Here is a 26,836-nt window from a genome sequence, read left to right as displayed (position 1 = left end):
TTGAGGCCATGTTTCTGGCACCAGTCATTTATTTGGGTGAGACCCTCTTGGAGGATGCCTACATCACTAGGGGAATTGATGACAGCTCCCAGCTTGCAGTTATCTGCAAACTTGGTCAGCCATAGCCCACTGGTTTTGGCCTGCACATCAGAAAAGTATATCCCACATAACAGAGGCCCCAAGAACAAACCGTGGGTACACCACTCGATATGGGTCTCCTGCTTGAGGTGGCTTCCCCTATTTTGACTAGATGGGCGCTATCAGTGAGCCAGTGTGCTACCCATCTGGTAACATACAGATTGATGCCTAGTTGAGAGAGTTTATCTATTATGCTCGAGTAGGGAATGGTGTCAAAGGCTTTGGCCAGGTCAAGGTAGGCGATGTGCACTGGCTTCCCCTCATCTATGGCTTTGGTGACTGTCTCAAAAAAGTTGACCAAATGTAACAGACATGACCTTACCTTCACAAAGTCAAACTGTGTGGGATTGAGTGTTTGGAGGTCGACAATGTCCTTGTTAATGAGGTCCATGATAATCCATTCCATGGCCTTGCAGATCAGGCTAGTTAGGCTGATGGGTCCATAATTTCCTGGATCAATGGATACGCCACCTAGGGATGACATTGGCTATCCTCCATTATGCTGGGACAAAGCTGGTAGTCAGGCTTTGGTTGAATAGGGCGCCTAATGGGGATACAAGTTCCTGCCTGGGATGTTATTGGGTCCCATGGAGGCTGTATTTTTTGCCTTTGAGAGAGCAGTGATGGCCTGATCCCTAGATATAAGGGGAAGGGGACAGGTACTGGGAATGTCCTGATTTACTGATGGGGGGACAGAGGGTTGAAATTTTCACTGAATCTGTCAGCCAGCAGGCTTGCTTATATCTACGGCATTTACATATGTGGTGTCCTTGACCATCAGTTCTAAACAGATCTGAGTGCTACCTTTGAGATTATGGGCATATGTGAAGAAGGCCTTATGATTGTCTCTAGTAGATGTGGCAAATCTGGACTAGAAGTTTGCTTTGGAGGATTTTACTAGTGCTCTTATATGCTTGTTTAGGCTAAGGAGAGATTGCTTTCAATTGGGCACCTGCTCCTTCTTGGTCCTTTACAGCACTTTTTTCTTTTGTTATAGAGTTTATTTATTGCAGATGTCCACCAGACAGGTTTACTCTTCCTTGCGGAGGATGATTTAATCCTGTCAGGTATTCCTGATTCCATGCATTTATATAAATGTTCATGTGATGTCCACGCCCTGGCCCACCAATCAAGGAGCCTCAATCCTCACCCCTAACACCAGAGAGGGCATCTCATATATGAGGAAAGGATAAGAAATACACACAGTAAAGTGCAGTTTCCCTTAAGAGCACACAGAGATCACAGTCAGTCTGGGGCTGATCGCTCCCTTGCTCTCCAGGTCCCCAATAAGACTCCCCACTGGCACCACTATAGGGTCCAGATCTCACCCTAGTGGGCAAGCTAGAACCTTCAGCACCCTCTCTGTCCAACCAGTGCTTTGTGTCCCTGCCCAAGTAGCTGACACACACACACACACACATATACACACTTTGAGATGAGTTTATACAACCACAAAGACAGTTTTGGGGAAGGCTGGCACAGGTTCTCCAGCTGTGCCCCTTTTTCCCAGACTATACAGGAGTACCAGCTGCCACCACCCACTAATAATTATCAGCTACACAAAAGCCCTGAAAAGGGTGTCCAGTTATTAGTGTGCAATATTATCCAATTGGTAGTATTGCCCAGGGCTAACGCTATTAGAGTGGCTTTGTACAATTTTACCAAAGGTATGCAAGTACTCTTAAGAGCTTAAATTATCTCTAAACAAACCAGCCACAGTTAAAAGATTTTAAAATATTTAATAATAAATAATTAAAACCACACGACAACACTTTCTACTACACAGTGCTAGTCAAGAGTTCAGAGATCACACAGAAATACCTAAAATAATTCAGTAGTACAGTTCTGACATCACAGAAAAACACTTAGTCTAATCTTTCTAGTTCCTAGCTATTCCTAAAAGAAAGCACAAGTCTAAGATAAGTTACATATAGAGCAAGACAGTGCTGATGAGTTGGATAGTCAAGACAAAAATGCTTAATAATCTCTGGTTCTCTCTGTTTAAATTGAAATTGCAGTTCTGATAAACATTACATCATTCTCCACAACTTCCTGGGGTTCCCAGGCCAACGGAAACTGCATCTACATTATTTTACACCTAGGCAGAAACCACAGCAATAAAGGACATTTATGCATGCAAATTCTGGTCATTAACTTTAGCCTTAAAACAATAGGCAGGAAGCCTTCATCTAGCCTGTCCAGAGACGAATTGTAAACTTGAAAGACAGTCCTGAAATGCTTGACATAGCTTTCATACAGTAGAGGGCAATGTTGCTACATTGTTTTAAGTTCAACAATTCACAGAATATTCTTTCATTTAAGAAAACAAGCCTGTATTTCAACATTTATATTTACAAATGATAGAATTATTTATAAAATTTTATCTGGCTAGGCTGGCAGCCTTCACATTCCCCCCCCCCCTCCCCCCAAAGAACTCAAGCTAATTTTTCAAGTGACCCTTGAGAAACGCCACTTGAGAGGGTTAGGTCTATTTAAGTGTACCTTACCTCATTCCCTGTCTTGAGAGCCCATCTGCATTGGCATTGCTACTCCCACTGCAGTGCTGCACTTACATATATGCTTGCAACCCTAGGCTCCATCTTAGCAACTTGGCATTTGCTGGCTGGCTCTGTGTAACCATTTTAGGGGGTTGTGATCTGTCATAATTGTGAATTTCCTTCCATACAGATAAGACTGAAGTTTCTGAAGTGCCCACACTATGGCTAGACATTTCTTTTCTACAGCTGCATAGCATTTCTCCCTGGGTTGGAGCCTATGACTGAGATAAACCACTGGGTGCTCTTCCTCCTCTGAAGAAATCTGGTTCAGTACAGCCCCCACCCCATGGTTTGAAGCATCCACCTGCACAACAAATTATTTGCTGTAATCTGGACTGGCTAACACAGGGGGTCCTCCCAAATCTTCTTTAAGCTTCTGGAATGCCTGCTCACATGCTGGGGTCCACACTACCTTATCTGGCCTGTTCTTCCTTGTCAGGTCTTTGAGGGGAGCAGCTATTGTACTATAACTGAGGACGAACTTTCTGTAGTACCCCACTGTCCCTAAAAATGCCTTCACCTGCTTTTTAGTAACAGCTGCAGGCCATTCCTGAATGGCTTCCACTTTGACAGGTTCTGGCCTTATCTTACCACTCCCCACTTTATGTCCTAGGTAGAAGACCTCTGCCATACCCACCTGACATTTGCTCGGCTTAATGGTCAGTCCTGCCATCTGTAGTCTGCCCAGCACCTCCCTGACATGCTGAAGGTGCTCTGGCCAGGAATGGCTGTAGATGGCAATATCATCTAGGTAAGCAAGGGCAAACCCTCCTGCTCCTGCTAAGATACGATCCACCAGCCTCTGGAAAATCGCTGGGGCATTTTTCATCCCAAAGGGCATCTTTGTGAACTCATACAAGCCAAAAGGAGTCACAAAGGCTGACTTGTCTCTAGCACTGGGAGTCAAGGGCACCTGCCAGTAACCCTTGGTAAGATCAATGATTGTAAGATACTTAGCCCAACCCAGCTGCTTTAGGGCCTCATCTGTCCTAGGCATGGCGTAAGCATCCAACTCTGTGTGACTATTTAATTTCCTGTAGTCCACACAGAACCTGGTGCTGCCATCATTCTTTGGCACCAGCACCACTGGGGAGGCCCAGGGACTTTTGAATCACCCCTAGTTCCAACATTAACTGTACCTCCTCCCTCAGAGTCTGTTTGACTCTCTCAGGCACTCTATGAGGGGGCTGCCTAATAGGCCTTTGGGGTCCAGTATCCACCTGGTGCTGCACCAGGTGGGTGCACTTTGGTTTCCCAGTGAACACGTCCCCAAATTCCTGCAACACTGCTTGGATTTCTCAAACCTGGGTAGGAGATAGCCACTGGGACATTGCTACCCCTTCCACAGAGGTGTCAGCCCGAGCCTCACTGAGGAGATCAGTCCACAGATCTCCCACAGACTTCTCCTGCAATCCACTGCAAATGCTCAGCACAAGGGCCTCCCTATTATGGTAAGGTTTCATCATGTTAACATGGTACAGTTTGTACCCCTGCCATCTGCATAGCAGTTCCACCATGTAGTTAACATCACTTACCTTTCTTACCACCTTGTAGGGTCCCTCCCAAGCTGCTTGCAGCTTGTTGTGTCTGACAGGAATGAGAGCCATTACCTGCTGCCCCACAGCATACTCTCTAGCTCGAGCATTTCTGTCATACCACACCCTTTTCTGTTGTTGGGCTTCTGCCAGGTTCTCCTGGGTCAAGCCCATGAGTTCCCTGAGCCTTGTCCTGAGGTTTAGGACATATGCCACAACAGACTCCTTGTGAGACTCGCACTCACCTTCCCACTCATCTCAAATTAAATCTAGAGGTCCCGTCACCTTATACCCATACAGCAACTCAGAGAGTGAGAAACCTGTGGATTCCTGGGGAACTTCTCTGTAAGCAAACAACAGATGGGGCAAATATTTGTCCCACTCCCACTCAAACTGATCTGCAAATGCCCATAGCATGGACTTGATTCTAGAGTTGAACCTCCCAACAAGACCATTAGTCTGGGGATGGTAGGGGGTGGTCTTCATGTGCTTCACCCCACAGGACTTCCACAGACAAGCCAGCAGGTCTGACATGAAGTTGGCACCTCTGTCAGTCAATATTTCTTTTGGCAAACCTACCCTGCTGAAAATCTCTAAGAAAGCATTTGCCACCTTCTCTGCCTTAATGGAGGACAGTGCCACTGCCTCAGAGTATCGTGTAGCATAATCCACTACCACTTGGGTATACTTTTACTTTTTCCCTGTGGTACTTGGGGTGCTCAGAGGACCCACAATATCCATAGCTACCTTCTGAAATGGCTGCTCACTTACAGGCAAAGGCATCAAAGGAGCTCTCACCTTGTCTCCTGCCTTGCCTACCTTTTGACACTGCACACAGGTCCTGCAGTAACCTGTTACATCTCTGGAAATTCCAGGCCAATAGAAGTTCTGCATAGTATGCCTCTTTGTACATTTTATGCCCATATGACCTGCAAAGGGAATATCATGGGCTATGGCTAGAAGCACCAGAGGGTAGCCTCTAGGCACTACCAACTGCTGTACTCTTTCACCTTCTAGCCCTCCCTCAAGGGTCCACTCTCTGCATAGTAACCCTTTGTCCCAGTATACAGATTCCCCCTTTCCTTGAGAATCAGATTTCTCCCTAGCTACCTGCTTCAGGCCTTGCAGTGTAGGATCTGAGAGCTGAGCCTGTTTCAAGTCTCTCCTTGTAACCCTTCCCAGCACCCCTTCCACAGGAAGTCTGGCATCCTCTGACAATGGTGCCTCACTGTCAGCCTGGGTACTACTACTCACCTGTACCTTTGCAGTCACTCTGTCCAAGGCACCATCAGTACCCACAAGCAGCTGTGGCTCACCTTCAGTCTCACTGCTACAGCATAGCTCACTCCCTGAAGTAACCACCTCACCAGTCCTGGCTGCAAGTATGCATTCTGTCTGGGTCTCCCCCAGGCTACCAGACTTACATGCTTGTCTCCTAGCCTGACTGCGTGTAACTGCTTAAGCACATGGTACTGCCTCATCCAAATCCTTCCCTCTTAGGACATCTGCAGGATGGTAGTTTAGTACCCCTGTTGTCTAAAGACAATGTACTACTGGCATTTTGTCTTACCCACTTACTGGCTCCCTCAACTTTTGTTCCCCACCTTGCCTCCGTGGGCACCTCTATGCCCCATGGCCCCACTGGTTACATTCAAAACATTTAACCCTAGCTCTTGGACGTGTACCTGGACTAATGGCTTTCCCTGCTACTGGCAGATTCTGTTGGGGCAGTCTGTGCTGCCCACTATGGGTTCCTTTAGACCCATGAGCAATACTGGTGGTCCCTTTCCTGTGCAGGGCTGCCCTGCTTGCTAGGTATAGGTCTCTCTTCTTCCCCAACTCCTCTGGAGTAGCACATTGTCTATCAGCTAACTGGATCCTCATGTCCTCAGGCAAAGTGCTAAGGGCTTGTTCCCTCACCAAAAGGTCTGCCAGCCCTTCAAAAGTGATGACCTGACATCCACTCACCCACCTATGGAAATAAGTGCTCAGTTCAGCAACATATTCACACACACTTTTGTCTTCCTTGCGTATATGCTCATGAAACTTTTTCCTATATGTTTCAGGTGTTAGCTTAAAGAGCTCTAAAAGACATTTCTTAACAGCAGTATAATCAAAACATGCAACGTCAGACATTTTAGATAATATAGTTACAGCTTTACCATGGAGTAAGGGGATCAGGAACTGTACCCAGATCCCTTGGTCAACTTCATACTGTTTACATACCCTCTTAAACATATGAATGAAACTATCAAAATTATCCCCCTCTTTAAACTGCGGAAGAAATTTACTGACATTTTGTGCTTTTGGGGTCCAGTTACTCCCTTCCCCATTACCTCCGTGGCTCTGGTGAAGATTCAGCATCTTTTTCTCATGCTGCCAATGCCTCTCTTTTTCCTCAGCTTCTAGGCGTAGCAGTTTCTCATTATCCTCGTTCTCTGGATGCCTCAGTCTCTCAGCTGCTTCTAATTCCACATGCCTGGCCTCCAACTCAAGTCTCTTTAGCTCCAGCTGGATTTTTCAGTCCACTGCAGAAAGGTTGAGCTGTCCACTCTTTGAGAGTATTATATCTCCACTGCCAGTCTGATTGTCCTCCTGGTTGCTTTTTTCTAATGCAGCTGTAACCAAGGCTGCAATCCTGTCTGATTTAGTCAGGTTTCCATGCACCAGTCTCCTAGCCTGGCACATCTCCACCAGCTGGCTCCTTGTTGACTTTCCATACTCCTCTGCTGACATGCTGCCTGCTCACCCTGACTAACTAAGCTAACAAAAGAAATAAAACAATTGTGATCTGAACTCTGAGTATTCACTGCATGGCTGTTGTAGAGCACAAAACACCTTCAAAGCTCACTGTACACAAGCTACAGGATTCACTCTACCCACACCACTACAAGCCAATTAGTATTTGCCAACTAATTAATATGTGATGTGGATATCCCACCACTGCCAAACAATTAATATGTGACTCCTGCACCCTGACCCAGCAATCAAGGAGCCTCAATCCTCACCACTAACACTAGAGAGGGCATCTCATATATGAGGAAAGGATAACAAATGCACACAGTAAAGTGCAATTTCCCTTAAGAGCACACAGAGATCACAGTCAGTCTTGGGCTGGTCACTCCCTTGCTCTCCAGGTGTCCAATAAAACACCCCACTGGCACAGCTATAGGGTCCACATCTCAACCTAGTGGGCAAGCTAAAACCTCCAGCACCCTCTCTGTCCAACCAGTGCTTCGTGTCCCTGCCCAAGTAGCTGACACACACACACACACACACACACACACACACACACACACACTTTGAGATAAGAGTTTATACAACCACACAGACATTTCTTAAGTTTGTGGTTGTTAGAGCATAGGTTAAAGTAACATATTTGCCATCTTACACCAAAAGAGGTAAAAATTCACTCCCTTTCCTCCAAAATCACCAGGTTAGGATTTTTTTTTTTTTTTTTTTTTTTAGTTTAAGGTACATTTGCTCATCTTTTAATAGATACCTTTAAGCCAGTTTTGCCCATTTAACTATGAATCTTCCTTTAGCAAAAATCTTTTTGTTAAACATTTTCTGAATTGTGTTTATATGTAAATCCTACTGGGTATTCAGTTGTTTTGGGATCGATTTTTTATTTTTGAAAAGTTATCTTTAGCTCCATTTAAGCCTATCAGTTCCATGACTTGAAAATTTTATTTTGAAATACTTTCCTTCCCAGTTTAGAGCCAAAGGAACTTTTTATAGTTTTCCATCTAGAAAGGGTGCCTTTAAGAACAAATGCCTCCATTATGTGTATGGTAGTCTTTGAATTTACCCTGAATCAGTCTACTCAGACTCATTTTCTATCCCAAGCAGGAAAATGAGTACACAAAGTTCTCAAGTATTGTTTACAAATGACAGAATCCATTAGGTAGATAGACCACTTATTTTTTCTGTTGTAAAGAGTAAACTGGTCATCAAGTAATTTAGCTTACCCTTTCTAAGTAGTTAACTGCTCAGACATTTTCTATTCTGAGCAGGCAAAAGAAGAATGAGTCTTGTAGTGCATAATTGTACACAAAGGTCTGAGGTGCTCTTTGCTGAGGACAGAATCCATTAGGTAGATTGACCACTTATTTAATTCCCTCACACAAAAGAAACTAGTCATCAAGCAATTTAGTTTATCATTTGAGTAGTTAATTAACTGTACTGTTTTCTGTTATGGTAATTGCAACAAAAACTTGGAGAGATTAGGCCTCACTCTACAAAGTCAGCAGATATCTCTGTAGCTTTCTTTAGGGATGTTTTTGCTTGTAGTATATGTGAAACGGTTTACCATGAAAATGTATAACGGAAGTTCAGTGAAAACGGGAATGTTGAAAGTCATTTGGCTGCTTCCGGTATTGCCAACCTCCAATACTGCAAGTTTTCTGTGCAGCAAATGCCACTGTGCACTCACACATATGTGGTCGATGTCTCCACTAGAGAGTGCAGTACAGTGTAAAGCGGGAAATTACACTTTTCCTCACTGTAGTGCATTCTCGGAGTTGGAATATATAATTTGCAGGAGGTGTGGGAGGTGCAGGGGGGCTTGCCCCCCCACCAAAAAAAACATTAAGGCACGTGATTTGCAGTAATGAACTGCAAAACTAAATGTGGAAAGTGCCAATGCGATTTTGTCGCTAAATGCACTTCGACATTCTGACCTGCTTAATATACAGGAAGTGTTTTTTTGAAGTCGGGATTTTGAATACATTATGTTGTGCCATGTAACTATGACATGGTCATCCATCCATAAGCACTGAAAGCATTGCAAACTGGATGTCCAGACAAGCAGTAGAACATGTTTTGCTACTACAGTATTTCTGTGGATGTTACATTTTCTCAGGTATATCACAGCAAGCATTCTTTACAATCCAGAAGAGTTCCCAGTTTGCACCCCCCTTACAGAAAATCATATGCACTTCTGTACATACCTAGACTGAGCTGCACTGTCACACATACACACATGCTTTGATTTAGTACATTACTGCTACAGAATAATGCTACATATATTTATTGAGTATTCCTCTGGATTCTACCCTGACACAACTAAAATGAGCACTGAATAGTTCATGTTTTCAGTATACAATATTTTCAGACTTGATAGGGTCAGTAGAGAAATATCCTCAGACTAAAGTGGTGCAGGATAAAACTAGAAGAGCAAAAAAAGAAGCAAATAACAATCAGCTAGCCTGTGTGTGTGTGTGTGTGTGTGTTTGTGCAGGTTTGCTCATGCACATGTGCTTGTGTGCGTGTTTGTATATTTGCAAGCAGACCCACTTGTGTACATACATGCACATGTGTGTGTGTTGAGGGTGGATGGTAGATACAGGGCTGTGAAGCAGTGATCTTTTTATGCTGTAAAGCATAATAGAGGAAAGGAAAATAAGAAGTCTAGTGACCACAAAGTTTCTAAAAAATGGTAAAAAAAATGATATAAACTACACTTGACCCCAATCCAGTTTGGTTTTGTCAAAAGGAGATCATACCTGTTGAACCTCGTGGACTTCTTCAAGACTGTCACCAATCCCTAGCCGAAGCAAAATAGGGGATTCCACCTCAACCAGCAGACCCATTACCAGTGGTGTTCCATAGGGATCACTGCTGGGCCCCCTCTTGTTTGGAATCTACTTCTCAGAAGTACAGGTAAAAACAAAAGGTCTGTGACTGACAAAGTTTGCTGATGACTGCAAACTGGGAGCAGTCATTGAGTCCACAAATGATGTCAACATTCTACAAGAAGGACTTATGCAAACCAATGATTGATAACAAAACCATGGCCTTAAACTCAATGCAAAAAAAATGCATTATCCCCTTTGTCAAAGATGATGTCTCTGCAGATTACCGTATTAATAACAACACCCTAAGCTCTAAATCAGTGGTGACAGATTTAGGCACACAGGTTGACAGCAACCTAAATTAGGCACCTGCAGCAACTGGAGAGACCTCATAGGTTCCTCACAAGGAAAATTCAAGGTCTTCAGCACGTCTTATGTGTACAAACTGAAATCACTATCACTATACACTGTATTGTATACAGGGCAACCTCTGACCCTGCCTTAATGGAAATGCTGCACATTTATAAGTCAAATGGTACAAGAGTCACTCTTTCTAGGGACCTTAACCTAGCATGTGACATCAACTAGACTTGCTGGAAAGATATGTCTCCCAGAGATTGCCTCTCCTTGTGTAACTTGTACGATTGGATAGGAAACTGCAAATTCACCCCAGGGCTTTCTCCTGTGTCCCTCTTGGATAAGGGCCGTCTGTGCTGATTTAGATCTGCTTATAACATAGACCACATCTCTAGACCCTTAAGGGAACAAAGGTTAAACTTGCCTAGGCTTGTAAAGGCCCTAGGGCCATTAGCCTATTAACCTCCTATGAACCTATGAACCTATGAACCTATATCTGTGCATAAATACCCATCAGCAGAAGAAGGATGAGTATCTTGAAATGCAGAAATAAACCAAAATGGACTAGAGCAAAAACAGAAAAGCATGCTAAAGCCTAAATGTATTACAGAAGATAAATATTGCTATTCATCAAGTCTAGTATCAGGTTTATTTGGAGAATGTGAAATGGTAGGCACTCTCCTCTGGTAAAACAGATAGGTACAATGTTCCAGAATATATCATGAGACTTGGCTACTTTGAATGGAGAAAATTAGACTTTTATGGTATTTGTTAGGCATCTCTGAGACCTGAGGACTCTGTATTGGCTAAATAAAACAAAGGACCTGGTTTGACAGTATTGGGCTCATATTCCATCCCAGGAAATTACGTTTTTAGAGAGTCAGTCATCCAGCATTGTACAGCATCTTTAGCCATAAAGGAAAGGGAGGGTAACTTATTAACCACTAGTAACTGTCACACCTCTGGGAGCCAACAGACTATCTTTTGTATTCCTGATCCTTTTTTGGAAAGGCAGTTTAAAAGATATAAGCCAAACAAATATGATTGTCTTTTGAAAAGTAAATGTAGTTTAAAAAGTTTGAACAGAAATATTGTTCAGTAAAAATGTTCATCTTAATAATAGTAAATGTATTGCAAGTCTTTATATTAATGCACTGGAATATTATAATTCAAAATATTCAAATTTCTATTTTTCTGTAGACTTTCCCAAATGATTTTCATGTTTTGGAAAGTATATAACCTAGAAACATAGTATCAACAGCAATTTTGTTAGACTCAAACTTTGCTATGATGACAAGCAATTGTACGTCTCAACTGTACAGATTTTCGCAGAATGTCCAGATTTTTGCCTCATATTTTTGGTCCATTTTTCATAAAATTGTGGTTTTCTGATGAATTAGTAGCAAATCATTAAAGATTGAAGTTACAAATAATGACAGACATTTGAGTTTCAGACTTCAAACCATTCAGAAAATTCATGCTAATGAAAAAGCTGTTATTCTATCAACTTTCTAAGTTTGTAAGAGCAATATTTAAAAATTGTCCCTATTTTTGTGCCTTTGTCCCACTTTTATTTATAGCTTTGTCTAGATTTCTTGCTCTAAGAGATTGAGAGGTATGAAGCAATTCCTTTCTGGGGGCTTGTCTTTTTTTTTTTTTGAGATAGTTATATAATAACTCAGTATCTCTCAAGCTGTACATCATGTAGTGCAAGTTTCAGTGACTGTTTTCTTCTGCAAAATCTAATGATGTGCTTCACTGTTCAGTGTTGCAGTGTTTACTTACATATGGGAACACCTTGCCAAGGATACTGAACATCAGGCTAGCATAGCCTGAGCACCTTCCTCTCGCACTGTATGTCTGACATATGTTCGAAATGCACAAAGACTAAGTGGTACATAAAAGATATAGAAGAATAAAAATCCTCAGAACTTTCATGCTGCCAGCCTAGACAGTAAGGCTACATTTTCACTTTGATATGTCAACCATACAGCTTGTGACAGTTTCCATTGCAAGTGGTCAGATAAGTATTCCCATTGGTGAGCCGTTCTGTTCACTTTATTTTTTGACTGAAAAGTGATGTTTTTCATGTCAGCAAAGAAAGGTAAATGTAGCTTCAAGAGCTTCCATATACAGATAGTCAAAGTGTTTGTTTTGTCTTGGACCTAACCGCAACTATAAAGACTGTCCTGTTTGTAAATCCTTCAATCCTAAAAACCTTGAGAAGTCACTTAGCTTCCCTTAATATCTTATGTGAAAAACAGAAAGCAAAGAATTCACATGGGGTAGGATGGCTTCTGTATCTTCGTCATCCTTCAGCAGTTGCCAAAGAAGCTTAAGATTTCAAAGCCTGAAGCTTCTCTTGTCTGGTCTGACCTGGGCATCTCTGCTTTAGCATTTCATGGGTCCTCAAACCACCTATTAGTTGCTGCTGCTGCTGTCATGGCCCCATTGTGGTCTAATGAAGTGCAGCATCTAGGTACATCCAGCATGCTTGATAAGATGGCCTGTATGACCATGAAGGGTAACAATGACTTATCATCTCTGAGGGACCTGAGGGTATACCTCAAATCTCATTCTGAGATGAAGTTCCCATTACTCTTATAGAGGTAAATCAGGATTTGGATCCCTTGTAGTACATTCTGTTTATGTTCTCAATAATAAGAAGAAACAAAAAGTTAAGCATTCTTCTCCTTCCTCGCCTTCTACTCCATGGAATCCTCAATATGAGTGGTATGATTTTTCCCAAGGACTGTTGAAGGATATTATGTGTCTAAAACCTCCTCATTTCCTTTTTTTCTCCTGTTTCTTTTTCTCCTCATAAGAGGGTTAGAGAATATCCTTCCTCTGAAGAGGACTCTTTGTCAGAGGAGGAGTCCCTGGCTTATTCATCACAGATCAACTCTCTTGTTGGTTCTGAGTCAGAGGATGGGGATACAATGTAGCCTGACTCTCTCCTTCAAGAGCTTTTCTGGGGGGACAACATTTTGAAAATGATGCTACATGTTCATCGGGAAGGGAAACAACTGTCTGATTTGTAAAGGAAGTATTACAACCTACAATACATTGTAGTTCTCAAACCCCTTTCAGTTTCTCATTTGTTAGATACCCTACAGGACAACTTTGCCACAGCTGCTTTGAACCCACAACCATAACCTCCAGCTCCCCGCTCAAATAAACCCCCCAAAAATTGATATGTTTTAAAAGGTCCCTAACATACATATACACCTGAAGAAGAAATAGCTCCAAAATGGAAGACAATTTGTTAAAGAAGATTTGGGACAGACAGAAAAAAGCAAGAGTTAATGAGGGCATCCAGCAAAGAAACAGATGGATTGTGTGAAAGAAGACCTGTAACAGTCGGGCATGACTGCCAGAGAAGGTAGGAAAGTGGCAATGAATTGAATGAGATGGCAACAGTTGACATTGTACCCTGACCCTTTGTACAGCTTGGGAAATGTGAGGTTGATAATGATGACACACATATGTTTTGGGGTAAAAATCCTTCCTTAGATTCAGCAGTTATTTTTGTGGAATTGGATAAACCTGCAAAAGCAAAGGTTCCAAAGTGTAATGAAAGAACTGCTCCCAGGTAAAACCTTAACGCTCACTTTTATTCACAATTACAAATCCAAACAGCATTTTCGCCACTCTAGGTAGGTAGCTTCATCAGAGGTCCTTTGTAATTGTGAATAAAAGTGAGCGTTAAGGTTTTACCTGGGAGCAGTTCTTTCATTACACTTTGGAACCTTTGCTTTTGCTGGTTTGTTCGTGTCCTACAGGTTCAGTGTGCAGAATTGGATAAACCTACTAAACTACACCCATCTACTAATGCACTCCCAAATGACAATGATAGTAGGGCTATAAAAGAGTATGGCAAGAAAGTGTACACTTCTGCTACATTTTCTATCTATGCCATCAACTACCAAAGCCACATAATTAGGTATCTTTTATTTATTTTGTGTGATATGAACAAGTTAATTTCAGACATTCCTAAGTTAGGAAATAAATCTTCTATTTTATCTCTGCCAAACTTAGTTACTCAAGTAGCCAGACACTCAAGTAAATGCAGTTGTGATGCTACAGATGCATCTTCTAGAGCTGTGGCTACTGTGCTGTTCTTAGAAGATACTGTTGGTTGAGATTAGAGTCTTTACCAGAAGACAAGTTTAAATTGCTGGATGCTTCTGTCTCCATTCTTTTCCACCTGGCCAAGGGCAATCACCACAAATGACCTCATAGGATGTGTTTGTTGATAAAACAGAAGGGCTTTTTCATTGACCCAGACTTGCATACCCTAAACTTGACAGTTTGGATAATTAGAATTGCCACCTATTTGGCATTTTTCTGGGCTACCCGGAAATCAGAATGTTAGTCCAGTAAGTCTGTAAAGCACTCCACAAACTGGTATTCTGTCCAAACTCTGCGTAAACAGAATGCTGGAGTTTGTAAAAACACAGTCTCAGATTAACTTTTTAATAGAAAAGCATCACTAAACCGATGCATTGGAAACTGGAACTTTCTAAATTGAAAGAAAAGCTCCAGAGAGTTAAATAACATCAAATAAAACAGTAGTATAGATGTAATTAAAAGCACACACACACACACACACACACACATATTTATATATATATATATATATATATATATATATATATATATATATACACACACACACACACACACACACACACACACACACACACACATATGAAGACACACCAGTGATGTAATGTGAAAAGAAAAAAATATATAGTTAAATATGACAATCAGTATATAACAAAAATATCAGAAGCATACCAGTATGCTAGGAAATAATAAAAAAAAGGTTATACATGTCTAAGAATGGGAAAAGGGCAGGTGCTGAAAAGATATTGATAGATGAAAGTTTAGTAAGAAATAAGAATGTAAACAGTGTTCAGACTCAAAGAGAAGGTTTCTGGTGGGACTGGGTATGCATCAGGATTCAGCTCTGAGCCCACTGCTGTGCTGTTCATCCTGGTGATGGACTACATCAACAAACAGGTTTTAGGGGATAGATAAAAAAATCTGCTGCATGCAATGATGTGGCACTACAAGTAGGCTCTGAGCAGGAACTTCAGCAAGTGCTACGTGACTGGAATGCAAAACTAATGCCACTTGGGATGAAACTGGGTACAGACAAGACAGTGGTTATGATAGCAAATGAGGGAAATCAGAAATAAGTTGAAAAATGAGATAGAAAGGCAAATAGAACCAATTAACAGGTTGAAATACAGATGTAACTAGGGTGGGGCAAGCACCTATGCAAAGAAAATAAATGTAGATGTTTCCAAGAAGATGGTTAAAAGAACTCAAATGTATGACTACTTTGTATATGTATATGCATATGTATCTATTCAGGCACTTTGGATGCATTAATAGATTGTTGGATTCATATTGCATCAAGTATATTTTCTTGGCATGTCTTATGTAAATAAGAGGAGGAGAGAACCGTTATGTGTTACCGTCACAACAATAATATATTCCCTACTTACATAAATGCTTGCTACTGTATGCTCTACCAAATGTCTATATCAAGTGACTGTCATTTGTATATATGCTATGCTGGCATTTCATGCTATATGCTGTTTTATGATGTTATTACTGTTTGCACCTATTTTGCTCTGAGAGAAAGAGAGTGGATTATAGCTGACAGGTCCACTTACCTACTCAACAAACAAACATAAATAAAATAAAATAAAAAAAATAAATTGATGGAAATCCTACTTGTGAAGCTATGTAAATAAGACAACATAAATCTAAGTCATAAAACCTGAAGAGAAATATTATAAAATAAAACAATTGTGATGATTACAATTTCTACCTTAGTAGTAGAAGACTGCACATGCTTTTCAATGTTTTCTTTATATTTTTCACAACACTATGGAGAGTCACAACCTTTTGGAAGATAATGATCTGTATTACTTTTCTTTTTATAAATAGAGTGAATGATAGGTCATGCACCTTCCCTTTTCTAAATATCTCACCTCTAGCTTTTATCTCCTTTATAATACATAGATATATTAATCCTATTTTTCTTTTTCTCATTGTTATCATGAATGAATAAAAGTATGTTTGAATTTTGTATTTCCGATTTCATAGTACTTTATTGATAATATTTGTTAATGATTTATGGTATTTATTTTTATTGGTGTTTTGATGTTCTCCCCAGCAAAACAAAAATGAAATATAATGTACTTCAGCTCAAATATTCAAGTATTTGAGTATCATAATACTGAGGGTAAAGGACATGCTCTACTGTTTTTGGTTAAATGCAGTTTCAATCACAGGGTAAAACTATGAGTAAGGAATACAGTTGAAGGCATTTGCATGTTTCAAGCATCTAATGTTATGGTGAGTTCTCACACATTGCACTTTTTCCTATAGGGTATATGCAGACTGTCACTTGAGTGAGTCTTTTAATATTAGCTTTAATTAAAGATTTTGTTTGTGGTGAGATGGCACTTGAAAGTCTGGATATAGAAACATTTCTAAGTAAGGTAAAAATACTTAAAAGCTTTGAGGAGACAGCTCTTTTGGTTTGTAGGACTTCTATTAGTGCTATGCTTCTTCATCCAGCAGATAGGAGAGCCGCTGTCAGACAGCAGGAGCACTCAGAAATAAAAAAAAAACAAACACATGAACACGGAGGATGTGCAAATTCAGCATACAAAGTATTCCATTTGAGAACTAAACTGTAGAAGCAAGCTTTGTAGTGTGAAATGCTGTTAAATAATACAAAATTAGTCATCCTGTCATGATAAGTGACTTTTTCTGTCTTGATCATCAACAAAGTGAATTAGCCGTCTTGTTTCATATATATCATGATATATAGCATGATAGATCAGTGTGTTGTTGGAAATTGAAGTAGAATTTTTCCTTTTCGATTGGATGAGATTCTATATCTCCATCAAACTATTACTTTTCTTATATGCCATGTTGCTGTTCTGGCTTTATAATGCATCTTGTTAAGCATGACTTGGACCTTTTGATTTGTTGGAAACTAAGAAATGAAAGATCTTCAATGTATATAGATACTCTGATATATATTTATGTTGGTACCTCCATTTAATAAAAAAGATCAACATGTTCTTGATTCCCTGTAGATTTTTGCCCAAGGTATGGTTTTCTTCAGGTGATCCAGATAGGCATCTATCTTTTTTCTTGTAAATAAAAATATTTTTGTAAACCTGTTGAGATTGTTTCTGTGTTATTAATACTTATTGTGCCATCATGCAAAGTAAACAGCATGCATAGAACAAAAATGCATCATTAAAACTCATATTTTAAATATTGTTTATGGCTGATAATTAATTAAAAATTAATATGTTTAATTTCTAGGGTCCTGTGCACAAAATTATGTGGTCTCCATTCTGCCATGATGTGTTTTTAAGTTGTTCTTCAGATTGGAGTATTAGCCTGTGGCGACAAGATTTACTAAAACCAGTTCTAAATTTTTCATCTTCCACAAAATCAGTGCACGAAATTATCTGGTCCCCAAAGTCAGCTACGCTATTTGGAGCAGTAAATGAAGGCAGACTAGAAATATGGGATCTTAACACAAGCATGTGAGTATTTATTGCATTGCCGCTCCTTAAAAAGTAAATTTAGGCAGTGTTTTGCAGATATTTGAACAGAATAAACTACATTGCTGAAACAGATTACTATGGCAAGAACAAGCATTTGTCAAAGTCAAACAAAGTTTGCTTGATATACGAAATTTAGCATTAGTGAGTAATGGCAGAGAATGTTTTCAGGGTTCTATAGAGATTATTTTTTTATTAGAAAGTATGTTGTAGTGTATGGTAGGGTTATGTGACATAAGATCACTGAAAAATATGCTTACTATTTAAAGGCTTGAAGGTAGTTCTTAACCATAAGGAATATTTCATGAATATATATATATATATATATATATATATATATATATATATATTTATATATATAAAGAGCAAAAATATAACATTTAAATAAGTCCAGAAAGTGACATTTAACAGTGCACTGTTTCTTTAAAAAAAGAGGAGACACAGAATGTTAGTTATATAGCAGTACTATATATGATCAAACCCTTTTCTGAACTCCGCGATGGGGTCAAGTCCAGTGTGGAGTCACAACATTTTGTAGTTTATTGCATCAGTGAAGTGACATGCACTTTAAAATTGTCCTAGAAAGCAACATTTTTCTTTGTAATACTTTTCTTACTGGACGTATGACATTCATCTTTGCATTTTATAAAAATCAAGGGAGAAAAACAGGTGGAAGCCACATTATTGGCAGTGTAGCACTAGTGTGGTAATAAGCACTATTCTGAGGTGCTGGAGTTCTGACAATTAACTTTGTATGTTAATATGACTGAACAAACTGGAGCTACAAAATTCTGCTTTAATTTTAACAAACAGAATGCACATTGGTATAATATGGTGCCTGTGAGAGAAGGCAGACACTATTATGAAATATCCAAACTGTACTTCTCTAACTGGAGTTTCAAAATGGCAGAAGAGGGGAGGTTCCAGCTGTTTCTGTGACATTTTACATAGCACATCATAAAAAAAAAACATTTTATTAATTAAAGACACACAAACACACAGACGCAGACAGACAGACAGACAAACACACGCAAGCGCGCACAGACACACACACACACACACACACACACACACACACACACACACACACACACACACATGGACATACATTGTTAGCAAGACAGGATTACTGGAATGGAGCTCTGACATAATACAAGGTAGAGCATTTTAAGGTGCCTGAAGGAACCAGCATTTAACACTGTACAGTTGAATTCACAAATACGGAACATGCGTACCTTGTTAGCTACCTAATAATATGGCTCAGCTTGTAAATCCTATTCTGAGATACTTAAAAGGGATGGGTATCTGAAGTAGGCTTGTGACAAGATGCATTGCATTTATAATAGTAGCACATTGATATAAAATGTTTGCTGTTGTGCTGTTTTCAAGCTCTTTTCTAATGTGGAGGTGGTCTGTCTGGAGCCGTGCCATTTTGCCTTGCACTTCATACTGTAAACTAGCATAAGGTTAATCTGTGATTTACATTTGTGGAGTATGCAATCAAAAGAGTACATGTAGTAACCTGCTTTGTATTACGTATTTTGTAGCAAACTAACTTCATTCCATGACACCCATTTGCCCAATACACATTAACAGTAGCACTGCTTTGCACATTGCACAGTTGTGGAAACAATTTAATTGAGGAGCCCAGAACAACATAAAAAGGAATGACCTCTCTAATATTAATATCATCAGTAAATAGGAGATTCGCCCATTTAGTGACTCTAGATTAAAACCAGTAACAGAAAACTGGTTGATTTGGATAAAAATAACATTGTAGCATCCCTTCCAGGTGTTAAAAAAACTTATTGAAGAAGCTGACACAACACACCAACAAACACAAGTACATTATCATTTAGATCATGATAATATCATTATTATTGAGAGCTTTAACAACTTCAAACACACACTAAAAAAACATTTTCTATGTCACCAGACCTGTCCCTGCTCTTTCCCTAACAGGTGAACTCCATTCACTCTCTAGAGGCTTTCCTTTCTATCCCTAAAACAGGAATTTCATCTACTAACATCTAGCATATTGGACTAACAGACTTTCCATATTTCTATACCCTTAACTGTCCCATCCTTCTAAGCATCTACTTGCATCTAATGTTCTGATCCTCATTCTTTACCTTACTCCCACCTGATATATATTAAAAAAAAAAAAAAAAAAAAAAAGGTTTGCAATCTATCACTTCACTTTAATTTAGTACATGTGTTATTATCTTATCTGCCTCTCTGTACTTTTGTATTTATTATTGCATCTACCTCTCTGTACTTATTCAGTTATTATTAATGTGTGCTTTAATACTTGTTTTTTATCTTGTTCATGTAAATTGTCTTAACTTTCATGTATAATTTGGAGCTTTTCACCCCGGGCTTCCACTGAAAATGGGTTCCAGACGCAGTCAGACTTTGCAGGTAATCAAATGTTAAATAAATAAATTTATGCAGAAACTAATGTAGGGGGTATACCATTAAACTATATAAAAAAATGCTCTCCTTGAGGTCCCAGAAATTGCAGAAACAGGGAACATTGAGTTGATCATTAGTAAGGTTATACCAGCAGTATCTTGGAATGACCATCAATATACTAAGGTTCATAAATGCAATACAGTATATGCTGTAACTATCCTAAATTACTGGGAGGAATGCAAACACAATCCTAGACTCTTCACACAGAATAGCCTGAATTTAAGCCATTATAGGACTGGAATTTTTAGCTCAAAGCTGGTTGAATATGTAAAGTACTTTTCAGATAACATCACATCTCCCTAGGAAATGTGAGAGTTAATGCCATTGTAATGGGTTATTACTGCAATGCTAGAAGCCTCAGTATAATAAATAACATGAACTATATAGTCTAATTCACAAAGAAAATTATATGATTGTAGCAATAATTGAGGCATGGTACTCCAGAGATATTATTTTCAAAAATTAAAACAAATACAAATGTCTTTGTGAAGGCACTAGAGGGAGTGACGTGATTTTACTACTCACAATTCTATCCATGGTACAGACGTACAGACTGACCCATACTTTGAAATAGTTGCAACAACAGTTGACTAATCATCACTTACAGAAACCCATCTATGAACACAGAATCCTATCAGGAATGTCTATCTACAATTCTGATCTTCAACATCTATATAGCTATAGATTTTTATATATATATATATGGTTCCCATTCAGAAGCCTGAAACATCATAAGCCTGAAAATCAAAATCCTGAAACCAAAAGCCTGAAAATTCAGAATCCTGAAAACTCAAAATCCTGAAAGCCCAAAATCCTGAAAGACCAAAATCCTGAAACTCAAAATCCTGAAAACACAAATAATGCTAATATGTCACTATAAAGACACTAATATCTACCAACTGACCCTGACCCTAACCCTAACCCTAATGTCCGTCACTATCACACACTCACCTGACCCGCGCCCTAATCCTAACTCACTTAAACCGCCCCTAACCCCAATATTTGTCACTATTGCATACATGCCTAACCTGCGCCCTAACCCTAACTCACTTAAACCGCCCCTAACCCTAAAATAAAACCAGATCCTGCAGATAGACTAGTGGTGGACCGTAGCTGGGATAGCTACTTAAAGTTCAAAAAAATGACACGGATATATGAAACTTGAATTATGTCACTGATAAAACAGAACGAAAAAAAGATGAAAAAACACTTCTTTTAAATCCACAGAAACCTCACTGCTTCGCCGAATTGGCAAGATGTTGAACTAAAGTGTAACAAAAAGACTGTTACACACTGATGTTTAGCAGTTCAAAGTTAAGTAGGACTAAATCTGTTTATATCCCAGGCATATACATTCCTATAACTCTTCCAAATGATGCAAAGTAACTTGAACACAACTCACAACAGTCTGTGTGGGGACACCATAACAAGCATAAAAAAGTACCTTAGAATGTTTGTAAAAGCTGATGAAATGTTGTAGAGCAAATGCCTGGTTGCTCAGGAAGTCCTGACTATCCGTTTAGCTTGTGGTAGAGAAAACCCAATCCAATACTTTGTAGTTAGAAAAACACAAGAAGCTTCCCTTTGCAAACTCAATAGTTAGGGAAAGGCAGAAACAATAATAAAGACAAGGTTTTCACCAGAAAGTGCGGAAGATGCAAACAATGTACACATATAAACACCAACAGTGATATTGTTTTGAATGACATTAATCACAGTAAAATTAGGAGCATAGGTGGAAATTGCAGCACCAAGCACATAGTATATTTAGCTCTGTGCAAAAAATGTCCAGCCTATTATATAGGCAAAACAGAAAGAGAGTTAAAGAAACGTATTTATGAGCATTATTATAAAATTAGGAAAATGGATAGTAAAAATGCCCTATACAGACACATCAAGGAATATGGTGAGGGACACACATTCTCCTTTATGATAATAGATGAGGTGAAGGAAATTCCTTTTGGAGGTGATTGGAAAACAAGACTGGCCTGTAAAGAAAGCAAGTGGCAGATTTTAACTGATTCCACTAGGAATCCAGGTATTAACGATTTTATAAGTATAAAACCATTTTTAATTCTTGATACATAATATTTTTATGGCTGCAATATTTGATGAAATGTAAGTACATAGTGAATTTAATTCATGTTTTAGTATTTCAATTACAATACCATATGAATAATTATTTTTAGTGACTTTTAAAATCAATATTTATAATTATATATACATTTGTATTTACTTTTGGTATGTATATACACAAATCACCAAGATTTATATGTTTTTTATATAGGTCCAATATTAGTTATGTTACAAATGGAGTACTGTTTCTTTAAATTGAGTAACAAAGTTTTGGCGCCAAAAACTGTTTTTAAATGAGTTAATTAAATGTTTTGCACTAGTTCTGATGAAGTCTGCGATGGTGCAGATGAAAGCGCTCAACTAGTGCTTAAGGAATGCTATCGTTGTAATAAAGGATTTATTTTCAGTCTACAGCGCCTTTTTTGCTTCCTATGAGTTTGGAACTTCTGAGTTTGTTTACACAGCAATTGTGCTAGTGCTTCATTTGCTTCCTGCAAGTCTGGAACTATTGAGTTTGCCAAGGGAAGCTTCTTGTGTGTTTCTCTAACTACAAAGTATTGGATTGGGTTTTCTCTACCACAAGCTAAACGGATAGTCAGGACTTCCTGAGCAACCAGGCATTTGCTCTACAACATTTCATCAGCTTTTACAAACATTCTAAGGTACTTTTTTATGCTTGTTATGGTGTCCCCACACAGACTGTTGTGAGTTGTGTTCAAGTTACTTTGCATCATTTGGAAGAGTTATAGGAATGTATATGCCTGGGATATAAACAGATTTAGTCCTACTTAACTTTGAACTGCTAAACATCAGTGTGTAACAGTCTTTTTGTTACACTTTAGTTCAACATCTTGCCAATTCGGCGAAGCAGTGAGGTTTCTGTGGATTTAAAAGAAGTGTTTTTTCATCTTTTTTTCGTTCTGTTTTATCAGTGACATAATTCAAGTTTCATATATCCGTGTCATTTTTTTGAACTTTAAGTAGCTATCCCAGCTACGGTCCACCACTAGTCTATCTGCAGGATCTGATTATATTTTATCAGTTGTTTGTTCTTGCACAACCTAAAATAAAACCAACCGCACACTTACCTGACCCCAACGCATGACCTAACACCACAGGGCTAACAATAGCAAAGCCACAATGACATCAGTATGTCTATTTTGTGTTTTCAGGATTTTGAGTTTCAGGATTTTGGTCTTTCAGGATTTTGGGCTTTCAGGATTTTGAGTTTTCAGGATTCTGAATTTTCAGGCTTTTGGTTTCAGGATTTTGATTTTCAGGCTTATGATGTTTCAGGCTTCTGAATGGGAACTATATATATATATATATATATATATATATATATATATATATATATATATATATGATCTAAACTACCCTAATATTCATTGGTACATATATCGTAGGAAAATTAGATTTGTAATTGACTTCCTAGACTTACATTTACAGTGTGGTCTTTGTTAGCAACTTACAAAAATTGTGGTAAGAATATCTTAGACACTGTTATCACCATTCTTGACACCATTGTCTCTAATATATATGTTTCTCACTGGGTAAATCTGAGCATAATTTATTTATTTATTTATTTTTTATTTATTTGCAGTTTGTTGACTGGGAAAGTCCATTGGGCCAAAAAGAGCCCTTTTTCAATGGAGGCCCAGGGAGAAAAGCTCCACATACAATATTGTAATAATGAATAGAATAAAACAAACTAAGAAAAATATTACATGATTTAAAGTAACAGAAACAGATCGACAAAGTAATAATAGTAACAAAGCATTTTGTGGTATGTGCCATAGCAAAGCATTCTGGAATACATTGAATCAATAGCATTCTGCAGGTCAAGGCATAGAAATGCCTACAATGTAAGATAAATTATAAGGAGGTACATACCCCGGGATTCATGAAGCTCGGCGCAAGGACAGCGTTAGGCTTGAGTCGACCGTGTGGCATAGAGATGGCGCAGTAGCACCATATGCACATTAATGAAGGTGCGCTGCCACCACATCCACGTGCATAGGAAACGTGCGCGAATGCATGGGGCATGTCGAAGCGCCGCAAGGAGGCGTGGACATGTCAGGTGTTTACATGCAACCTAAAATGCTGAATATTAAAGCCTGCCTCCAATAGTAATCACACCTGTCAGTGTCTGTGGATACTGAAATGTATGCAAAGCATGCAAGACAGTTTTGCGAAAACAAAAATAAGAAGCAAACAGAAATGCACGTAGCTGAATATTGAGTCCCCATCCCTCAAACAAATGACATTTAAAACCCCATGCACGTATTCTATTGTAGTGTTGATAGTTATACCAAGTGGAAGCGAAACGCCTTGTGTTAGTGTGTTGCCAATAGCTAAGTCTAGCCCAATGGTCAGGGTTACCACCTGTCGCACATTGTGAGGGACAGTCCCCCTCTGGGCAATTGTGTCCATACCAAAACTATTATAAATGTAAAATATCCTGTGATCGTAGGACATAATTATGTCTCACATCTTATGCAATAGTCACATGCAATAGTTATTTCCGTATGTAACATACCTACATGTTACAAGAAACAGAATAAGCAAGTAAACGAAATAGAAGAAGCAGCTAAACTGCTACAACAATAAGCTTACATTTAGGCATAAGACAAAAGTACTATCCGTTGTACTGACCATGGGTATGTGGTGGCCTGTAAAATCTGATGTGTGTCCCGAATATGTCCCATCCTGGCTATATGAAAAGGTGGCAACCCTACCAGTGGTCAGAGCATTTGCCCAAAATCTGCCCATTTGTGGATCAAGGCGTCCTTATCAGGATGGGCCAAAGATGAAGGGGTATTACCCGGGTCTACCTACCATGTCATGAAAGATAAGTATTTGCGTGTACCTATGTACGTGATGTACAGCATGTGGAAGGTGAAAAATGCTAGGGTAGTCCTCAACCATACAGGTACCAGAGATATGTAGTGTATGCAATGTGTTCCCTTGACCATGCCATGGGCCATCAACCAGAGAAGGGATGGATGGAGTGTGTGGAATATGGGTGTGGGGGGACGGGTAATGTAATAATTCGCCAAGGGGAGACTGTGTTGGATGCACAATAGGTGAACTGGAGGTGTATGAGGGAGCAGTGGGTGAATCAGAAAGAAACACAAAGAACAAACATACACAGCCGCAATACAACCTGACAGGCCATACTGTAGAACACAATCCCACAAACATATGAATATTAAAATGTGCGATACACATGTACAGAAACGTCACCGGCACACACCCACATAATGGTCTGGACTGAACTGAGCCATCCAACCGCAACACACCTGGATGCATAATTGAATACCCATCATCCCCTCTACAGCACACAACCCCCCCCATTCCTGAACGTCCACCACATCCAGCCATACTCGGGCTGCTAGCTTGGCGCCGCCATATCTGTACATAGTGACCACTACTCATATCTAGTAGGCAGTCTCACCCTAGGCAGTCTCAGGATTGCAAACTATGTATCCCTTGCATGTATAACCTTATCATGTTTTCGTAAATCCAAAAATATTGAAGTTTATTGCCCTGTTCAATTTTTGGATATCCCTCATGGGATAAGTATCCTATGTAAACATCAGACTTGGTATCACAACATGATGTCCAGTCCTGTAGACATCTGGACACAAGTTGTATGTGCAGTAGTGGTTCACGAGACTGCTCAGCCTCCGGCCGGTCATGCAAAACCTACTACCCGGGATTAAACACCTGACCGTGATGCACAGCTCCCCACATGCATTATCGAGAATATATACTTTACACATACGCATAGTGGCAGTTGGATATAGGGTGATTAAGGTGCTGACATAAGCAGGGTACCTCCTGTCCCACTTTGTGAGGGACGGTCCCTGTTTGGGTAGGTGTGTCCTGACCAAAAATAATACAATGGCAAATGTCCTGTGATTGTAGGAAATAATTATGTACCATATTTCATGTAACAGTTGCAAAAAACAGTTATTTCTGTATGTAAAATAAATCTTACAAGAAACAGAATAAGCAACTAAACTGCTACAAGAATAAGCTCTCATCTAGGAAAATAAGTACAGTTCTAAACCCTGTACTGATCGTGGGTATGTGTTGGCCTGAAAAACTGGTGTGTCCCGAATATATCCCATCCTGGCCATATGAAAAGGTGGCAACCCTACCAATGGTCAGAGCATTCACACAATAACTGGCCAGCCTCTTAATCTCCCCTAAAACCAGTGACCTTTGGAGGAAAGGTGATGAATTACACTGAATGAATAATGACAATAATTAAGAGTAATAGACGTTTTCTACTTCAGAAAATAAGTATTAATACATATGCTCTGGTTCTGTCAATGTTTCAAGTTAATAGTACTAATATTTTAAAAGTGTCCGTGATTGTCCCCGAGTTGTCCTTGTCTTGTCCCTGTTACTGTTGAAATTAGTCCCTGAGTGGTTGAGAGGTCCGTACACATATGTACACCAACCATCACATTTGTTGCCAGTACTGTTGAATGCCTGTAGTGAAG

At 39.4% G+C, this 26,836-nt stretch overlaps 1 protein-coding gene across 1 annotated transcript in view; it reads left to right on the top strand.

Moving 5' to 3' along the window:
* Positions 1–26,836, top strand: part of DNAI4 (dynein axonemal intermediate chain 4) — a 1,182,639-nt gene that overhangs the window by 996,301 nt on the left and 159,502 nt on the right. Inside the window, exon 15 of the mRNA XM_044085587.1 lies at positions 17,527–17,753. Coding sequence (XP_043941522.1) covers positions 17,527–17,753 — 227 coding nt within the window. The remainder of the gene's footprint in view (positions 1–17,526; positions 17,754–26,836) is intronic.

This window comes from Protopterus annectens, chromosome 10.part0 (genome assembly GCF_019279795.1).
Source record: "Protopterus annectens isolate FY-2018-M chromosome 10.part0, PAN1.0, whole genome shotgun sequence".
NCBI lineage: Eukaryota > Metazoa > Chordata > Ceratodontiformes > Protopteridae > Protopterus > Protopterus annectens.
This window is presented reverse-complemented; position numbering and strand designations above follow the sequence as displayed.